At 44.0% G+C, this 20,046-nt stretch overlaps 2 protein-coding genes across 2 annotated transcripts in view; one reads left to right on the top strand and one right to left on the bottom strand.

Annotated features, from left to right (window-relative positions):
• STOML3 (stomatin like 3) overlaps window positions 1–18,559 on the top strand; it is a 29,410-nt gene extending 10,851 nt beyond the window's left edge. The window contains exons 3-8 of the mRNA XM_082700470.1: window positions 9,425–9,528; window positions 9,610–9,682; window positions 12,719–12,801; window positions 14,217–14,420; window positions 16,022–16,156; window positions 17,499–18,559. Coding sequence (XP_082556596.1) covers window positions 9,425–9,528; window positions 9,610–9,682; window positions 12,719–12,801; window positions 14,217–14,420; window positions 16,022–16,156; window positions 17,499–17,723 — 824 coding nt within the window. The 3' untranslated portion in view covers window positions 17,724–18,559. The remainder of the gene's footprint in view (window positions 1–9,424; window positions 9,529–9,609; window positions 9,683–12,718; window positions 12,802–14,216; window positions 14,421–16,021; window positions 16,157–17,498) is intronic.
• The window catches only part of FREM2 (FRAS1 related extracellular matrix 2), a 187,453-nt gene that overhangs the window by 3,566 nt on the left and 163,841 nt on the right, over window positions 1–20,046 (bottom strand). The gene's annotated exons all lie outside the window — the stretch shown is intronic.

The raw sequence follows: 20,046 nt of genomic DNA, 5'->3' as shown, positions 1-20,046 counted from the left end.
CATATAGATGGGTCAATTACATCAAATTCATCTCTGGTAAGAACTCTCATTCTGGGAAAAACCTCCAATTTAACTTCCTCTAGGTAGATAAGAGGGGAGAAAATTTTCTCTTGAGCCCACTGGGTCTTGATTTCAGCTCCAAATAGTCACCTGCCAAAATGACACACTTTTGAGAACCCTTGTTCTGACTCCTTCAGTATAAATCATATTTCCACCACTCGGAATTAACCACTGCTAATATTTTGGTCAGTTTCTTCCAATTTCTTCTAATATTTTTGGATATTCTTCCAGTTTGGAAATAGTTTTCCAATATTTCTTCCAGTTTCTTCCAATATTTTTTCTTTGCATGTGTTTTGTGCTAATTGAGATCATATTGTTCTTAGAATTTTGTATTCTTCTGCTTTTTTCTCTTAACACCATACCATCATAATTTCTGGGTTTTCACCAATTAAAAAACATATATTCACAATATGATATTGTGTAGGTATGTCATGGTTTGCTTAATTATCTCCCCATTGTACTTTCAGAGTGTTTTTATTTACCACTGTCATAAATAGTACTATCATGAGACTGGACATACATCTTAAGGACAAGTGTTTGTTGTTGCTATGGGTAATGCCGTTATTTCATACAGAAAAGGGAGGCTGAGGAGGGACAAACCTGATGCAGGCATAAAAGAAGAAAAATGTTTTCTGTACCCTTTTAGATTCTTTAGCCTGGTCTACTAATTAAATTAGATATAAGGAAGATTAACAAGAGAAAAAATGAATTATAATGTCACACATACATGAACCTTGACAGACATGAGAGGCTCTAAGACAGTAGGTGATTGAGCTGATGTCCCATTCTGACCTAAGAATAATGGGACGGTGGTTTGGGGCTTCCTAAAAGAGGAAGACACAAAGAAAGATGAGAAGAGCAAAATTTTGGTAAACAAATGTTTGTCATACCAGGCAGAAACAGTGGGACCCACAGAGGAATTCCGTTCCTGCCCATCTCCCCCCTAGTTTACCGTACTCTTGGTAATTATCCCTGGGGAGAGCTTTCTTCCTGGACCAGGCCCTGTATCTAAATTCTTAGAGGCAGTTAAGGGGGAAGTAAAAAGCTCTTCTCGAGTCTTTTGGGTCTTCTGTGGCTTCAGTTCAGAATCACTCACAGGCCAATGTGGAACAATTTGGGGGAGGCTTGTTCCGGACTCCTTCACAAGGAAAAGAGTTTCTCTATTTTCTTCTCATAATGGTACATGGGAACAGTGAGGCAGTAGCATGTAGGAGAAAATGTGAGGACATACGGGTTCTGAGTTTAATTGACTCTCTTGAGAGTAAACAGAGTCTCTCCTGCTGGATCATTATTTCCAGACAAGAAACTTCAAACAGATCAATAACCCTATTACGTTGCTGAGCATTGTTCTTGACAGCTCGGAGCATCTGGTGTGTCCTTCACTGCATTTACTCAACGAATGAGTTCAGAACCTACTGTGTACAGGAGATGGAGACATAAAAATAAAATGCCTGCTTTCAAAGAACTACAGATCCACAGGGAAGACACCCAAGTTAACTGAAAAGTAGAGTGTCCTGTGAAAAGCCACACTAAAGGGTGAATTAGAAGAGGAGCATTCAAAAGGGCAGACAAAAGAGAAGAATCTTCCTGGAAAAGAAGGGGGAAGTGCGAGCTGAGCTGAGCAGTGCGGCTAGGTGAGGGAGAGGAGAATGTGGGATATGAATGGGGGCCTGGGGAACCCGAAGGCCAGGGCAAAGGCACAAAGATGTGTGAGGACAGGGTGCTTTCTCTCCTGGAGGGTGTTTATGTGTGTTAGTATGTGGCTTAGGTAAGAGACCAAAGACCTGCCACCTGAAAAACTGAATTTCACACTTGCTCAGCGCCCATGTGTGAAGCCTGGTCTCCTAAGGCGTGCTTGGGAGTTGCTGCTGCACTTGACTGATGGGATGAAGCCTCGTTGGAATTCCTCCTGAGGCAGCTGCCTGGCGAGCCGCAACCCCAGGGAAGTCATGACGTGGGACTTTAATGGGGTTGGCAGTGCCTAAATGCTTAAGCTGAAGGGGGAGCCTAAGGCATTAAAAGCATTTATTTACTTGCATACCTTTTTGAACATTTGAACATTCTAGTTCAAAATTTATCCTCAATATTTCTATAAAAAATCAAAGGGTAAAAAAGAACTCTGTACACATGTGTCCCAAAGCTCACGTGACTCTCAAGCACAGATCACCCTTCTGTAGTTGAGATGTAATCATGACATTGAGAGAACTCTTACGATTATGAATTTTTGTAGTCATCGGAGGAGCAGTGGTGAGATCAGCATCTAGCTCTGATTTAGTAGTTTTGCGCTAAAGATCTGGTCTCTCTCTTTCTCTGTCTGTCGTTAAGGTTTTAAAAGTAATCTGCAAGGACTTGCAGGCAGGGGCAGTGTTACTTTAAGGAGGTAGACACGTTTAAGGGCAGAGCCTTATTCTCCTTGAAAATGTAGTTCTTGCCTATACAGAGGAGTCATCCTCTGAATGGACCAGAATATCCACCATGGATACTTAGAATTCTATCTGGTAAAAGAAACCAAATTAAAAAAACAAAAAACAAACAAACAAAAACATGTAAGTGGTCAAAGTAAAAACTGCACTGAAGTTGAAGACTTTAGTGAAGACTATTGCAACAGAGGAGAGAGGCCAGAACTCAGTCTGAAGGAACAGTCCTGAAACAGGGGTAGAGGGTTTTTAAGGCTTGGAATGAGCTCCTGGAAAATTACTGGATGGCCTTAGGTGCCGGTCAGAGGCCATCTGTGTTTACTAATACCTTTCTCGTATCTTTCTGACTGGTGGTAAAATTACAACTTGGAACAAGGTGCCCACTGAAGTCAGGCTCTCCCATCCCACAAATACGGGGAGTGTTACCTTCTTTGATGATGACATTTCCAAGGAATGGTCCCAGGTCCTTGACAAAATGATCCTAGCAAGAGTCTTTTAAAAAGGTTTATGTCTTGAAGGGGCAGAGAAAGAACTTACAATAAGTATTCTGAAGAAAATGATCTAGGGTAAGGAAGATCAGGGTCTGAGATTCTGGAAGAAGCTATTTGATGTTTAGTCAGTCTGAGGGAAGTGTTAGGACTGTCTTGACCAAAATACACCTCGAGGACGATCCTAGACAGTGTGTTGGTTGGTTAGAGGGCCTTCTGATATGGCTAATATCTTTTACATATAATTTATTTAATCCTCATGACTAGTTATTATTGTATATAGAGGAGGAAACTAAGGCGTAAGTAGGGTAAGTGACAGATGGGATGTCATCTAGCTTTCATGTGAAGTTGTCTCAGTTAGAATGCACGGTAAATGACTCAAGGCTACCACGTCTCCTCCAGGCTGGGCATTGTCCCTGTCCACAGGGTTTTCTATTCTCTCTGTCCTCTCACTGAGAATGTAGAGCAAATAGTTAGATTTCCATCCTTAATACTAGCCTGATCTTACATCCCGTGGTCTTTATTTGAATTATCTACTGAAGTATAAGATACATACGAACACATGCACAAGTTTTAAGAGTTTCTCTTGAGAGACTGAATATACGAATAGAAAACGGCTGGACCATGTATAAAAACACAACTCAGTTGGGGAGTTTGGGCAGCCCATCCCCCCAAACAACCCCTTCGTCTACAAGAACCAGCGCAGGAAGCCAGCCTACTATAAGTCAGTCTTACAAGAAGCCAGATTGTTATCTCTGTGACAATTCAGGAAGCTAAACAATAATTTTTGCAACTTTTGGTCCCCAAAGGTCAGGACTTGATAAGTAACTGACAGCTTCTTGGTTTTCTGTCCCTGCTCCCAATTTAGGACCCACTAAAGAAAGCCAGATATGCACCCTAACCAATCACACAGGATGCCCCTCCTTCGGTCAGCCCACCTACAGCTTCCCCAATCAGGCACACCTGAAGCCTTCTCCTTTCTCCACCTTAAAGCTCTCCGGCTCCTCTGCCTGCCTTTGAGTCTCTGCCAAAACACAAGTGACAGAGACTGACTCTTCCGTCATACAGCATGCTCTGGATAAAGAGCCTTAGCTTTTAGCATTTGGTTGGTCTTTATTTCCAGAGCCTCTATACATGTAAGCCTAGGTAATCACCACCCTCATCAAGATAAGGAAAATACACAGCACACCTGAAGGCTTCCTCATGCCTTCCTCCATAATACCCAACCACCACCAACCTCTCTGACTAGACACAGCTACTACTGTGACTGCAAAAGTAATTGATTAGTTTTGCTTGTCCTTGAATGGAATGACACAAAATAGATGAGATCATGCAGGGTATAGTCTTATACATGGAATCCTAAGCAGGTACTCTTGGTTTGGCTTATCTTCCCTGATATTTTGTTTATGAGATCCGTCCACATTTTGCATATGGCAGTAGCCTTGTCTTTCTTCTCTCTGGGTAGTACTCCTTTGGATGAGTGTACCGCAACTTTATTTATTCACTTGACTGTTGAGGGATTTGGGTGGCTCTCCATTTCCGGAATTTTATGAATAAAATCACAAGGACCATTCTCGAATGGGTTTTCACTGTCATCACCGCTCATTTCTGTCCGGTATTCCTGAGAGGTTGAGGACTGAGAGGTAGACAAGGGTGTGCTTCGCTTCAGGAGATACTCTCAACCGTTTCTCAAGATGATTGCATCAGTTTGCATGAGGGCTCAGGTCGCTCCACAACTTTGCAAAAATGTGATATTGTGGGTCTTTAGTGTTTGCCATTCTGGAAGCTGTGGATTATGATCCCTTTGTAGTTCCAGACATCATTGGATTTTGGTGTTTTGAAACAATGTCATAGTACCTCAAACTGTATTTCTGCTTAGAGAAGGAATAGCTATTTTACAGTAACACGGATCTGGGGGCAAGGACTGTATGTAGTATTGCTCTCACAATTAAATACTATTGACCAAGCCAAAATAAGAAATAAGGAGCCAAGTCACCCAGCCTGTTTTATGTACTGATATTCATTTCCACCATTAGCGCCGCATTCGTGGGGCTAGCCTCACGCAAGTTACCAACCTTGCTTTGAGTGTTTACACCTAGACCTAGAGGGCATTTAAGTTTCCTCTGTGCTACGGGTTGTAGCTAAGTGCCAGGAACAAAGCCCCCGAGGCATGTCTTGTCTCACTGCCGGAGTCATTAAAGGCAGATAGGGATGTCTGTCAATTGGTGGAACTTCTAGGTCCCACTTTACTTAAAGAGAGATTGCGATGTTGATGACAAGACTAACCAGATTTTCTGGCTGCAGAACGAAGGGCCAGGCTTGGTTATCCCTGAAGTCCTTTCAGCTGAAGCCCCAGGGTCCTTCTCTCCAGCCTCAGCAGTGTGGGCTGGGTTCTGTGCTAATTTATTTGAGCTCGCCCTTGTCTTTCCAGACTGAAGGAAATGCGTTGACTAGACTTCACCCCGTTCTTTGTCCCAGCCACATACAAGAGGGAATCCCCACTTTTTTGCCTAGAAGGCAGCACAGCAGAGACCCAGAGACCCGCCCTTATGGTCTCTTTCCTGCTAGACGTGAACCCTTGTTGGGAAGTTCCCCATCTTATTCTCCGTTGTCTCCTCAGTTCTAGCACCATGCCTGGTAGAGAAGCGGCAAAAGACGGTCAAATGGAGGAGTGGGAAATCGGGAGCAGCTTGTTACTTCCCAGTTCTCTGCTGCGAAGTAAGCAGACCGTGATGTCCGTACGGTATTGTGATAGTTACTCCCAGAAAATACACAGCCATGGGTTGGGAGAAAGCAGGAGGTGATTAGGTGTGCTAAGGGAGGCTTAGTGCAGAGGCTGTGGGGCTCCTTCTCTCCGCTACCCCCTCAGCCTCCAGGGAAGGCTCCTGCAGCAGCCTCATGGAGGCTGAAGTAGAGGTCGTGTGGGAGGTTTCTGAGGCGGCTTTGGGACACAGTCCCTGCATATCTTTTCAGATCCTGGGCTCATGGAGCGGGGAGGCTGAGAGATTGCCTCTGCCGGCAGCCACAAGCAGCCAGCTCACAAGGCTGGTGGCAGGGCCCCACAGGGAGCGACTGCACTCACAGCCCCACTTGAACCGCGGCTAATGACACCCTCAGGCACCATAATTCTCAATTCTCCCAGTGGCGGAGGCAGTGGCCGGGGTGATTCTAATGCTCAGGTGTGAATCTTGGAAGGTGAATCAGGTCCACATCTCTTGTCTCCCTCTGCGCCTTTAGTACCTAACAAAGCTTCACTCACAGCTCCTGCGGCAAGACAAGGACTTGATGGGGCTCTGGCGGTGCGCCTACGGGTCGCGGGGGGTGGGGGTGCATCTTTGCCATGAACACTTGCTAATGTAGTTTGGTGTCCAGATTGTAGTTAGTCTGGAAATGTCTCGAGCTTGCTCAGGGCATAAAGTGTAACTGGGATCTTGTTGGAGTCCCAGCAGCTTTTGTGGGCTGTACTGCTAAAGTCACAGCTCCGGGAACCCTCAAGGATCCTGAATCCCAATGATTGCAATGCCAGTTGCAACTGCAGCTGTGAACTGCAGCAGGGGACTACATACACCCCAGGTGGCCAGAAATGTGCTGCCAGCTCAACTCATTCACCAAAACTCCAGGAAAGCACGGCTGGTCCCAGAGAGGCTTGTACAAGCCCATTATTGCAGCCTTGTTGGTAAGGGCAGAACTGCAAGTGACTGTAATATCCAGTAGCTACATAAACCCAGACACAGGTTCGGGATGAACCCATGTGCGACAATTAAGAAGAAGGAGGTAGATCTGCATATACTGGCATGGAAATATCTCTAAGATACATTCAATTTTTTTACAAAGTAGAAGTGTTGGGGCACCTGGGGGTCTCAGTTGGTGAAGAGGCTGCCTTTGGCTTGGGCATGATCCCAGGGTCCTGGGATGGAGCTGCGTATCCCCCCCCACCCCCATACCCCGCCATCCCCTCTCCCCCGCCTTCTGTGGGTGGTGGTCTCCTTGTTCAGCAGGGAGCCTGCTTCCTCCTCTGCCACTCCCACGTGTTTGTACTCTCTCTCACACTCTCTTTCTCTCAAATAAATAAATAAAATCTTAAAAATAAATAAACACAAATAAAAAAGTTGGAGTGTTAGTGTGGCGCCATAGCTCACCAGATCTATGAATCTAAGCCAAGTGTTTTCTAAGGATAGACATATGTATGTAAATACATAGGAATGGGTCTATCAGGAAACACACCAAATCAATAATAATGGGACCTCTCTAGATAAAAGTGGACTAAGGAGAAGATGGTCAGAGGGACTTCAGTTTCATCTGTACTGCTTTGATTTTTTTTTTTTTTTGTACGATGAGAATGTTTATATACAGGCTGTGTCATTACAGTGATTAAAAAAGCATGAATAAACAAAACGCAACAAAGATTCCATTAGAATGCACAAAATGTTTTTTTTTTTTTTAATTCTGCATAATGATAGTCCAATCCACCTCACTGGGGTCCAAAGTTTTGGAAGGTGGCATTTTAAAAAATGTAAACTTTGAGTATGCAGGTAAGTCCTTATTGCCATTGGGTATATCTTTACGTGTATTTAGAACTCATTAAAGGACATTTGCACAAAAAGTTTTTAATACTAAATGTGTATCTAAAACGTAGATAATTCCCATCTTGGGGCTGCACTAACTGAGAAAGTACTTGGTGGGTACTGGTACCAAGCGCAGGGCAGTCGGCATAGTGACAGGAGTGCGTTTGGCATGAGTTCGTTGAAGGGCACTTAACCACCTAACAAAATTGTAAATACTAATGTCTTTGATCTAACACTTTCCCTGCCTGGCATTTACCCTACATGGGTGTACAAAAACACGTATTAAAGAGCACTCATCGCAGCATTGTTTTAAGTGCAGAATCCTAGAACCCTCCTGAATGTTTTTAAACTTAGGATGTGGGCACTGATGAGTCAGCAGCAGTGAGTGAGGATGGATATGAGGTGGTATCAGTTCGACCTAGCGCCCTCTGCAGTTGGCGAGGTGAATGGCAGTGATAAGTCTGCGTCTAACGCGAACAATGGATGGTTGGGCATTAATGGGTCTAGAGGTAGCCTAACGTGTTTGTGGAATTATCTGGGTGAAGATATCTAGTACATATAGTTAATTCGGGTGCTTGTGTGGAGAATATGAATCAGTTGGAGGAAGTGTGGAGCGAGGATGGGGACAGTTGTCAAGAAGAGGAGAAAAGAAGGAATGAGAATTAAAAAGAAATTGGAATAGTGATTAAAGAATAAAATAAGAATAAAAGGGTCAGGGGTGCCTGGGTGGCTCAGTGGGTTACAGCCTCTGCCTTCGGCTCAGGTCATGATCCCAGCCCCCCCCCCCCCCATCAGGCTCTCTGCTCAGTAGGGAGCCTGCTTCCCCCGCTTCTCTGCCTACTTGTGATCTCTGTCTGTCAAAAAAAAAAAAAAAAAAGGAAAGAATAAAAGGGTCAGCCAGACTTGTGTGTGTTCTACAAACTAGAGTTCTAAGACTTGACAAATTGTCTAATGGAAGTGTTTAAAGCTACGAAGTTTCAGGTGATTGAAATACGATTTGAACTTAGCATTGCAGGGCAATATTCTTTAAACCAAAATGCCCCTCTTATCATAATGTGTGTTTAGCAAAAAGACATCTGATGTAACAAATCAATGTAAAAAATTCCTTGAAAAGTCAGAAATGTTAAATATCCGTGTCTGACAAGTCCCTGTAATATCTGTATGGGAATAAAGATAGTAATATACATTTATTAATGTAGATATTAATGTATGGAGCAAGTGCCATATAAAAATAATCTCATATAGTCCTTGTCAAGTCCTTCAGGGTAGTTGACTTCTATTCCCATCCTATAGATGGAGAAGTGAAGGCTCAGAAAGATTGAGCAGCTTACCCAATGCCACAGCTTTGATAGGTAAGAGAGCTCTCACAGAAATTCATACCTACAGGCTCTTCAAAACATTTTCCCTGCCATACTGTCACCCTTTGGGGATACTAGTAGGTACTAGTAGGTACTAGTAGGTATCTTGCTTTCCAACCTGGAGAATCCTGGGTGCCCAGGAATGTGTCTTTTAAAATGGTCCTTTAATGATTCTGATGGAGCTAGTCCATGAATTATACACTGGGTGACATGTTTTATGTGTTTTGAGGGTAATAAACCATGTCTGTGCTACTAAATATCATGGTAATTGTTATTATTGATTGCTATGAGACTTTCCTTGGAAGGGACAGGTCGATTTCAATCTAAAACCCTCAATGAATAGTGTGTGTGTGTGTGTGTGTGTGTGTGTGCACGCACGTGTGTGTCTTTACTGCATTTGCCAGTGTGCATGGGTTTTGATTTCCTCAGTGCCACCCGGCATGGCCAGCACTCTGTATAGTAGCTTTACTCATGTGGCTGAATGGGTTTTCTAAGAACCATGTAAGTTACAGGCTTGTTTCATCCTCATTTCTTAGGCATCAGCAGTAAAGGGCTTGGTGTATGTGGCTGGATCCTGTTTTCCCTTTCTTTGCTGCTGATGATCATTACCTTCCCCATCTCCATATGGATGTGCTTGAAGGTAACACCCTGGGAAATAAATTGGGCTCTCTCTATTAGCTGATGAACCATTAGGACTAAATGCTCTCCCTTAATCTCTTAGATCATTAAGGAGTATGAACGTGCTGTTGTATTCCGACTGGGACGCATCCAAGCTGACAAAGCCAGAGGGCCAGGTAGGACACTGTGGTTGCTCCTGACAAGGATCATGGGCACCTAATACTTCACTGTTGCCCCCGAAATTTGCCCTGGCAGCCTCTCTTGAGAAGCAAAGAAAAGGCAGCTGGAGCCCTTGCCTGTCTGTACAATGGAAAAAAGATGTTCTGTTATGCAAGTAAACAGGCATGACCACTAGACCATTCGTTTGAGAGGCTGGAAATCCAGCCCTGTTTCCCAGCATTCCCTCTGAGAGATTCAGTTTACAGGACCAAAGTGTGGCTCTGTTGGATTGGCCGGACATCACTTATTACCAGGACCACTGAACGAATGACAGAAGAATGAAGGGGGGGAGTAAGTGGCCAAGATAGATGATTAAGTTATTCAGGGAGAGTATTCCGGGAGCTGGGTTTTGATCCTCACTCTTTGAAAAGCGCTAATGGAGGGGCACCTGGGTGGCTCAGTGGGTTAAGCCTCTGCATTCCGCTCATGCTCTCAGGGTCCTGGGATCAAGCCCACATCAGGCTCTCTGCTCAGCAGGGAGCCTGCTTCCCCCTTTCTCTCTGCCTGCCTCTCTGACTACTTGTGATCGCTGTCTGTCAAATACATAAATAAAATCTTTTTAAAAAGAAAGAAAGAAAGAAAGAAAGAAAGAAAGAAAGAAAGAAAGAAAGAAAGAAAAGAGCTAATGGAAAAGTAAAAGGTAACTTCTCCTGGAAAGTAGATTAATAGAGAAGAGAGCTGGAATCCATCACACGACTCCTTTGGTCAAATGTAGTGTTTCTTTCCATCCTTTCTCCACTTGAGAATGAAAACTGTTCCAAATTCTTCATGTTAGAAAAGGATGGGATTTTGGGCGGTGGGGAGCAGACATGGGAAGGTGTTAGGTCCTAAAACTCTAGAAGTTAGGTACTGATTTAATTCTCATAACTTCTCCTGGTGTATCGTTGAACCATATGAAATTGCTAATATTTGTTTTTGTTTCTCAAGCATGACCATTTCATATGATAAATTCTAATATTTTGAAAGGAAGGCCATTAAAGGTAGCATTTTACAAGATACATGAGAAAGAATGGTTATTTGCAATACTTCTTTAATAATATTTGTTTTCTGCCCAGTTGCCTCCAACTGGGCTATAAGCTCCCTGTGGGGCAAGAACTTTCTTAGTCACTGTGATACTGCATGTGCTCTGCACTTGGCCATGCACTACGGTAGGCGCTCAGGAATCTATTACATTAATATATATATATATATATATATATATATATATATATATATATAATTTCCAAAACAGAAGCTTGTTAAAAAGCCCTGGTCATTTCAAGTAGTATAATCCTACTTGCCTAATTTCATAAAGGACCAGAGGGGAAAGAAAGCAAGAATGACTTATTATGGATGTTCTTATGAGTCTGTCCAAATAGAAGTGTTAGACTCATCCAAATGAGATATAACAGATATAACAGCCTCTGCCTTCGGCTCAGGTCATGTTGCATCTGGTGGGGCCAAGCTTATAAGTCAGAGTAAAACTGGATTTGGGAGAAGTAGACTAACCATAACTTGGAGGACTCTAGAGAAAAGTGGATCTCTTTTAAATGAATTTTCCCAGAAGGTTTCACCACTAAATGTCCCAGGATAACTACTCTCGTCATACATGTCTCTGGGGCTAATGAGTTACCTCAGAAAGCCATGAGAGCTAGAGGGAAACAAGCCAAATTGCTAATGGAAAACCTCTCCACTTTTGTAAATTGTAAATTATTCTTTAATAATGAAAGAATAATGAAAGTTTTAATAATAAGTGCTGCTATTCCTTGAGCACATCATACATACCTGGCCCTGTGTTTAGTACTTTATTTCGTTATCATGTCGAATCATGCTTAATCTTCACTACCCTCTTCTAGAGATGAACTAATTGAAGCTCAGGAAAGTTATAGAAGTGTTCCCAGGTCACAACCTAGTAAGTGCAAGGGCTAGGACTTAACCCTCTAGTTTTAGGGGCCATGACCTCAACTGGCGACCTGGTATCAAGAAAAGGAAGTAAATCAGGCAGCAATCCTCACTACAAATCTCAGGAGAGTTCAGAGACCGAGAGAAAGAAAACACCTTAGCAGTGTCTTCTGTTGATGTTACCAGCCCTTTGCATGGTATATATAGCCTACAAACAGGTTTCTTCTTTAAAATACAAAATAATGGCACAAAATCTTTCTGGTGAATAGAAATGGATTGGAGTCCCCATCTTGCTATGCCTTGTGGTTCTAACCTGGATAACTCTAGCTATTGAGAACACTGGCCAGGCTAATGTTAGGGATCCATGCATGGGAAATCAACTGAATTTTCCTATCCCTTTCCTTCCCCAACTCAGCCCCAAACCCAAATACTTCATGACTCAAAGAGAAGTTAGAGGGTTTTAACTCTAGGACGCCATCATATTTGAACTAGAACATAGCTCTAGAGAAACAAGAAATTCTGAAGTACATTGGTTTTAGGGACTTACGAAGATTTTAATTCTTAACATTTTAAGAATCTTCTTAAGATTCGAATTAAGATTCTTAAGAATCTTCTTCCAAATTCTTCTTAAATTCTTATAGAATCTTCTTAAGAAGATTTTAATTCTACAATTTTTTCAATACTATTGAAGATGAATGAGAATGTTGACAGTCATTGACATTTAAGGTAAAAAAAAAATCTATTACTTAAATCTTTTGTGCAGATATCTTTAGTAAGGACACCAATTTCCAAAACATCCTTTTAAATTAATGTCAAATTCAACACTTGGCTAGAAGTAGGTTGAGTGGCTTACAAATAAAATCTAAAAATTAAATATCAAGGATCTTTAACTCTTTGCCACAAGAGTTTAATCTCTAGGGAACCACTTTTCTTTAGTCACTGACTAGGAGGAGGAACTAATTTTCCCCAAAGTTCAAGGTGCATATTGTATATTGAAGATCCTCTGAGAAGCATTTGTAGTCCATTGAAAATAATGGATCATATAGTTAGGAGACAATTTGTGGCAGTTAGTTTCAATGCGGTGAAATTTTAAGCCATATTTTCTCTCCCAGGTTTGATCCTGGTCCTGCCCTGCATAGATGTCTTTGTCAAAGTTGATCTCCGAACTATTACTTGCAACATTCCTCCACAAGAGGTAATTCAGGTTAAAGATATGCTCTTAGAAATAAAACCTGTATCTTTCTCATTCCACGAACAGTTGATGTTTTACAGCATGTTTTCAAACTATAAGGGACTGGCTTGAGGAGCTCTGGTGGGTCTTAAAAACCACGGGGCTTTGCTTTTCGCACTGACAATAAAGCCAAGGGCAAGGGCTGCCTTGCTGTAAGACTTAGAATGATTCGGGGGGGTAAGTCCCAGAGAAGAGAGAGAAAAGATGTAGTTGGCAGAGAAGCTGGGATGGAGAGCAGTAGCCAAGATGCTTGGAAGAGTCAGATAAGTCATTGTATAAAGCGGTTGAATTTAATTTGGTGGAGGGCAGGGTTTGGTTAGGATATTATCCTTGCTGTCACCTTTCTAGACTTTTTATTAAATCTCTGTGCTTCACTTTTTTTTTTAATGCGTGATTGGATGCAAAACAGTGGATACCTGTAAGGAAAGAGCACAGATCCCACTTGCATTTTTATTTCAAATAATTCTTTTCCATTCTTAAAGTACTGTAAATAAATATCCAAGACCAGTAACAGGGCATTAGAGAAGAGAAACAGAGTTACCAAGAGCCAAAACGATTCAAGAAGAAGAAAGAAAATGTGAGTAGGGTCTACAATGCAGAAGGGCAGAGGTGATGAGAGGATTACGAGTTGATGTTAATTTTCTTCTCTTTGGTCCAAGAAACTCAGTCAAGACCCAACAATCCCATCGCCATGTCACTGGTAGGAAGTACAGAGTCCTTACTTTGGGCTTCAGCCTGTGTCCTAAGAATTGGAGATGCTTAGTGACCTACCGTGGGCCTTTTCTGGCTCCATACTCCCCCGTCCTAGGTTCGGCTCCTACAGTCCTGCCAGAGAGGTCTCACTGGCTGCAAAACGCCTCGTCACATTATTCAGAAGGATTAATACGGAGCCTCTGTGGAAGCAAAGAGATTTCCCTTTATGTGAAAACAGAACATGGTCTCTGGTGACATCTATGTTTTCTAAGCAGCACTGCTGTTCATCAAATCTGATAAAACCTGAAAACCAAAAAGATGGCTGGTGTCAGGGAAAGGAGCGTTCTATCTCTGTGTAGAAGGTAGAATTCCACCGAGTTCCTACTTGCCACCTTTTAAAATAGGAAGTGCTTAGGCTCCCGTGGCAAATCAAAAAGCTTCTGCCCGTGGGGTGTAAGGCTCCCTAAGGTGAAGGTACAGAGATGGATACAGACGACCCATGGGTGGGGATTTTGTCGCCAACCAGGATGACATTGTACGGCAGCCCAGGGCAGAGTTTGGGTGATGCTGGCCTGAGCTGTGGCGAAGGGTCTCCTCCTGGGGAGAGGGCTCTTAGGCTGGCTGACACTGTCCGTCACTGTGACAGTCATAATAAACACGCGATCTTCCCTGTCCTTGCTCTCCAGATCCTCACCAGAGACTCCGTGACTACGCAAGTGGACGGAGTCGTCTATTACAGAATCTATAGTGCTGTGTCTGCCGTGGCTAATGTCAACGATGTCCACCAAGCCACATTTCTGCTGGCTCAGACTACCCTGAGGAATGTCTTAGGGACGCAGACCCTGTCCCAAATTTTAGCCGGCCGAGAGGAGATTGCCCATAGCATCCAGGTAAAGACGCAGAGAACAAATAGCCTGTGTCCTTAGTTCATTTATTTTGATTATCAGTGATGATCAGCTATCAGTGGTTCAAAGAATCCGTCTCACGTGTGTGTGCATGTGCACTCACACGTGCAACACACACACACACGCATACAGCTGCTGGAGACACTGGGCCTCGGTTTGTGGCTTTATTCCTTTATAATCACAAGCTCTAAGTTTAAATATGTGAGCAGGACATGGGGAGCTGAAGGAATTGGACACCTTACCTATTTTTGTTTTAATTCAACATATAAGTTAGCATTGTACATGTTAGCCTTTTCTGAGGAGGTTAGCGTCCTTTTTAATTGAGCTTATTCCAGAAGAAGGGCCACCATTTCTCGGACAGCCCATGTGTTTCTGCATTTCAATGGAATATTTGAACAGGCTTCAGCTGACACCCCGCAGGCCTGCCATCCCTGGGAAATCCAGCACGGTGCTACCTAGCGCGGTGGTTACGGTGACAGTAATCAGAATTCTAGTAATGGTGAGGATGTTGCTGTTATCCGTCTCACCCCTCGCCCATCCTAGTTCATAGACAATTACATTTCTATGTGGCCCTTAACCAATTATGCTTTGATTCTGAGCCTCCCTTCTCTGCGTTAGTAGGGAATTTCAGCTTTGGTCCTTGGCGTATCTTCCAATGTCTACTGTGACACGAAGACCCAGGCTTTATGAAACAGCGTTGGTTCTTTAGAACTCTCCGCGTCATTTGTCAGAGCCCCACGAGTTTGACAACTCAGATGTTTCCCCTGCCACAGTCCAGTCCCTGGCTTCTTGGGAGGTCTCACCATCTCCACTGTTCTATGGAAATTGTGGAAAGGCAAGAGATGGCTTGCCATTTGGTAGCAGAGATCTCTGCCTCTGGCCTCGGAGGAAACAACTTGTCTGATTTCATTCTCTCACAAGACATTCTTTCCCACCCCTCTAGCTCTGCAGGATAACCAATAGGACATCCTCAGTGGTCTTAAGTTTTTACAAAAGACAAGCATATCTTTGATTTTAGGCTGCTGTGCTCTAAAATATATATATAAAATATATATTATATATATATATATGTAAGTAAGCATATATATATAAGTAAGCATATATATACAAATATATTTATATATATAAGTAAGTAAGCATATATATATGTAAATAAGCATATATATATATATATATATATATATACATATATATACACATGGCTGGCTACCTGTTTAAAACTACCTGCCACAGGGGAGAGGTTAAGCAGAGCAAGAGCAAGGCACAGAGTATCTCAGCAAGTACCCAATACTATTTATTGATTTATTGTGAGGCATTGGTAGATCTCTTACGTGTATTATCTGCAAAGCTCATGAAAATCTCGAGAGGAACCCTTTTATAGGTGGAACAACCTGTAAGGAATCAGAGAGGTTAAGGAACCAGCCCAGAGATTCACAGCTGCAGATGGAAGAGCCAAGACAAACCCTAGGAGTGCCTGGGAAGGCTATACCTTGTTGCTGGCTAGATGTCTGTGACAAGAAAATGCGGGATATTTGCCCAACTCCCTTGTCTCCTGACCAATACCCTTTCTTATGATTTGGAAACAGACCTTACTTGATGATGCCACCGAGCTGTGGGGGATCCGGGTGGCACGAGTGGAAATCAAAGATGTCCGGATTCCGGTGCAGCTACAGCGGTCCATGGCTGCGGAGGCCGAGGCCACCCGGGAAGCCAGGGCCAGGGTAAGAGCTGCTCCGTCCACACTGGAAGGCAAGATGCCTAGCTTTGGAGGAGAAAAAGCTAGACCTTGAATGGAAGATCAGGCTTCTCGGTGATTTTGATAAGAAAAGGGTTGCTTATTTACAGTTTTTACTGAGAATTTCCTCCTGAACTAATATACCTTGAGGAAGTTGGGCAACAGGTCTTGGGACAGTCACTTGCCCAGTGACTTAGCAATGTGGGTTCCAAGTCTGGCTGCATTTCCGTCCCCTAGAGAGAAGTCAACACAGCAAACACTAACTCTGAGATCTCAGCTCACACTCCGTGAAGCTGATTCTCTTGTGGCTCGGGAATCTACATTTTTATAAAGTTAGCAATTCTGCTTTATTATTATTTTTTTTTAAATTATGGAAGTATAACTGACCGGCAAAACTAGAGTAGTTTCTGGTGTACTGATCCACCAGCCTTATACATTACTCAGTGCCCATCGCAGCGAGTGTAGTGACCCCCTGGAAGCTGGCGTTCCGCAGTAGCCAACCCCGTGCCCGTCTTTTGAACATTATTGTTAGGTGTGGTTAGTGAGCTGGACTGAAAGGGAATGGTGAGGTGATTAAACCCAATCCAGGGTAGATGACACACTATAAGCCTACCCTGGCCTCGAATGTTCTTGAGTCCGCTGGGTCTGTAGCCTTCATGGCTGCGGAAATGGGTTTCCCGGAGTATCAGAAACCAAGGGAAGATGAGAACCCTTTTGCCTAAGCTCCTCAGAATCTTCCTTGAGAACCAATGAGTTTTCCTCTGCCCTGGGAAGCAGGGCTTTATCTGGGAAGCTCCAGCAGCTTCTCAGCAGCTTCTCGGTTTGGCACAGAGACAGTGAGTACCCGTGGCAAATCCGTCTTGGGCAGGAGAGAGCTAGATGGGGAGCCAGCAAAAGGGAGAGCCCTCCTGTGGGTGTTCTCAGACTGCCCTGCCTGTTGCTGGCCATCCAGGGCGGAGAGAACTTGAAACAGTCCTCACACTGGAAGCATGAGGCTGAACTGGCCTCAGAATTAAGGTCTCCTAGGATAAGAAAAAAACAAGGGGGAGAAGCGGGTGCACGCCTTGAATTTCAAACTTCTCTGAAAGCTAGCGTGGGGGATGGGGAGGCTCCAGAGTAACTGGTCAGCATTATTCCCCTAAATCACATTAGGACGCGAAACTCTCACCCTCGCCAAAGCAGGAGCAGGATGAAACCCGGTGGCAAAGTGGGGTTGCGGGGTGGGGGGGTGGGGGGGTGGCGGGGGCAGACCAGCCTGGGGCGCAGCCAGAATACGACTCACAGTTGCAAACATTTCTTTCTGAGCTCTTTGATTTCTGCCGGCTTAGGTCGTTGCCGCCGAAGGGGAAATGAATGCTTCCAAGTCTCTGAAGTCAGCCTCCATGGTGCTGGCCGAGTCCCCAGTAGCCCTCCAGCTGCGTTACCTGCAAACCCTCACCACCGTGGCCACCGAGAAGAATTCCACCATCGTCTTCCCTCTGCCCATGAATATCCTGGAGGGCATCGGTGGTGTCAGCTACAATAACCATGAGAAGGCTACGAACAGAGCCTGAGGTTTTGGGCTGTGGTCAGCCGCTGTTTGGGGAGCTGTTGCCAGTTCTCTCGGGAGAACCCAGCGGTCAGAAGGACTGAGAATTGCAACAATATTGAACCAGAGGGACGCCGCTGCTAGAATAGCATTTGCAGAAAAATGCCATAAAGCCTCCCCCCAAAAGTGGGGGTCTGGTTATATTATCCCAGAGCATAAACAGCTTTGCATTATCCATATTAGTCAGTTAGCAGGCATTCGACTTAAGGCAGGAACTTGCTTGCTTGCAGCAGGGGGAAGAAATCTTTGCAAAACCTTGGCTAAGATTTCAGCAATAATTTTGATTGGTTTTAAGAAGCTCTCTAGATAATTTATAAAGTAACACAGGCCTCCTCTTTATACTAGCTATTTGCTTTTTATAATTCCCAAGTAACTATTTGCTAAATCACCCTCCCACCCCCTCACCCCCAAGCCTCCGTGTTTGAAATCCAGATTGATTTTGATGTGAAAGGCTGAAGAGGCACCCAGGCTGCAAACTCATCATAGCGCCTGGGGCGGACTCCGTCCCAGCTCTCTTGTGCCCACAACCAGGGGCCAATGCTTAGCCTCCCAGCAACTTTGCCAGCGGCTGGGACAGTGCATGGCACTTACAAGCGAGAATGATGCTTATGACTGGTTTTGTTGGTTGGAATCAATGGGGAACATCCTGTGAACTCCATGTTTTCACCCCATTATTAGACCCAAGAGCCACCAGTAGTTAAGAATTGTAAATGCCATTCACCGCCCCCTTCCAAAAAACCCCTAAACTGTTCAAAATAAAGAAGCCATAGACTAGAATATAGATGTGATGTATTTTAAAAATTGCTTTGTCAGATTTCTTTTGTTGCCGTGGTACAGCTTTGAGTTGTATTTTGAGCAAAGGGCTAGGATTTTTTGTTACCATGTACTGATTGCTGTGTGTGAACACCGTGCTCAGCCCTTTATGGATGCCGAGAAAAATCTTTATTTTGCAGATGAGAAAGTTGATGGCAAGAGGTTGGAAACTTGCCTAAGAGCCTGTCGCTAGTTTGGGGTTAGGATTTAAAACTAGGTCTCACTCCAAAGTCCTTGCTCTTAAACATCACGGTGGTTTACGTGGGGCAAGTGCCTGGGGGCGGGGACAGAGCCCACACCCATTCCCCTCTTGCCTTTCAGGTTCTGCAAGTGTGGGGGCCCACTGGAGTTTTTCATCGTGTCCAGGACTCTGAGAGCAAGCACACACATGCACACACATGCACACACGCTCCCCACCCATCTCACGCTCCTTTTCACTGCACATGGTCTTCCTGTATAACACTCCCCATCCCACGCTCCTGGCCCTGCTTCCATCCCCTCCACATGCTCCCCTCGCACACATCCTGTCAACGCATAGATATTAACTACATATAAATGTAAAATAGGGATCACATTCTGACTTTCGTTTTGTTTTGTTTTTAAAGATTTTATTTGTCAGAGAGAGAGTGTGTGTGAGTGAGCACAAGCAGGAGGAGCAGGAGGAGCAGAAGGAAGAAAGGAAACAGGCTCCTTGCTGCGCCGGAAGCCCGATGTGGAACTCGATCCCAGGATCCTGGGATCATGACCTGAGCCAAAGGCAGATGCTTAACCGACTGAGCCACCCAGGCATCCCTGCCTTTGGTTTTGTAACCTGCCTTTTTTTATGAGACCATATCATACTTGGAATGTGTTCTGGACAATTCACAGTTAATACATTTTTCAGTAGAGTCTAGTGACTCTTTAACTCTAGCACTCATTTTATTTTTCCTGAGAAGCTAAATACTTGCATTTTAACAAAAATTGGGAACAGAAACCGATCTCAGTTCATTCACACCAGCCAGAATCTGAGTCGATGAGGTCACACTGTCATGCAGATGCCCCAGATGACCATACAGCTGAGGAGCAGTGAGTGGTGCAGTGACTGACCACATGCTTGGACACTGAGGGTCACCTGAGCCGGCAGGTCCTACATGTACAAGGACATTTTGTGAGCACACTTCCTACCCTATTCCAGAAACCCACACTTACTACTTCTTCTGGTTTCCATGATTGCCCTGAAAGTGCAAATCTTTCTTGTCAATGTACACCAAATGCTAAACTAGTGGTTCTCCCTAAGGTCGTGGTTCTCTCACTCACTAGAAGCTCTTTTTTTTTAAACAGACAGGCTGCTGGCATGCCCCTAGGGCCATCCCGCTAGTGTGGAAATGGGGTTTGAGAGCTGTATCAGAATCTCTGTTTTTTTGTTTTTTGGTTCTTGTGTGTGTGTGTGTGTGTGTTTTATTGTTTTTTTAATTGTTTTCCATTTTTAAAAAAAG

The sequence above is a fragment of the Mustela nivalis genome, assembly GCF_964662115.1.
Source record: "Mustela nivalis genome assembly, chromosome: 15".
NCBI classification, from domain to species: Eukaryota; Metazoa; Chordata; class Mammalia; order Carnivora; family Mustelidae; genus Mustela; species Mustela nivalis.
Note: the sequence above shows the minus strand (reverse complement) of the source record. Positions and strands in the feature narration are given on the sequence as shown.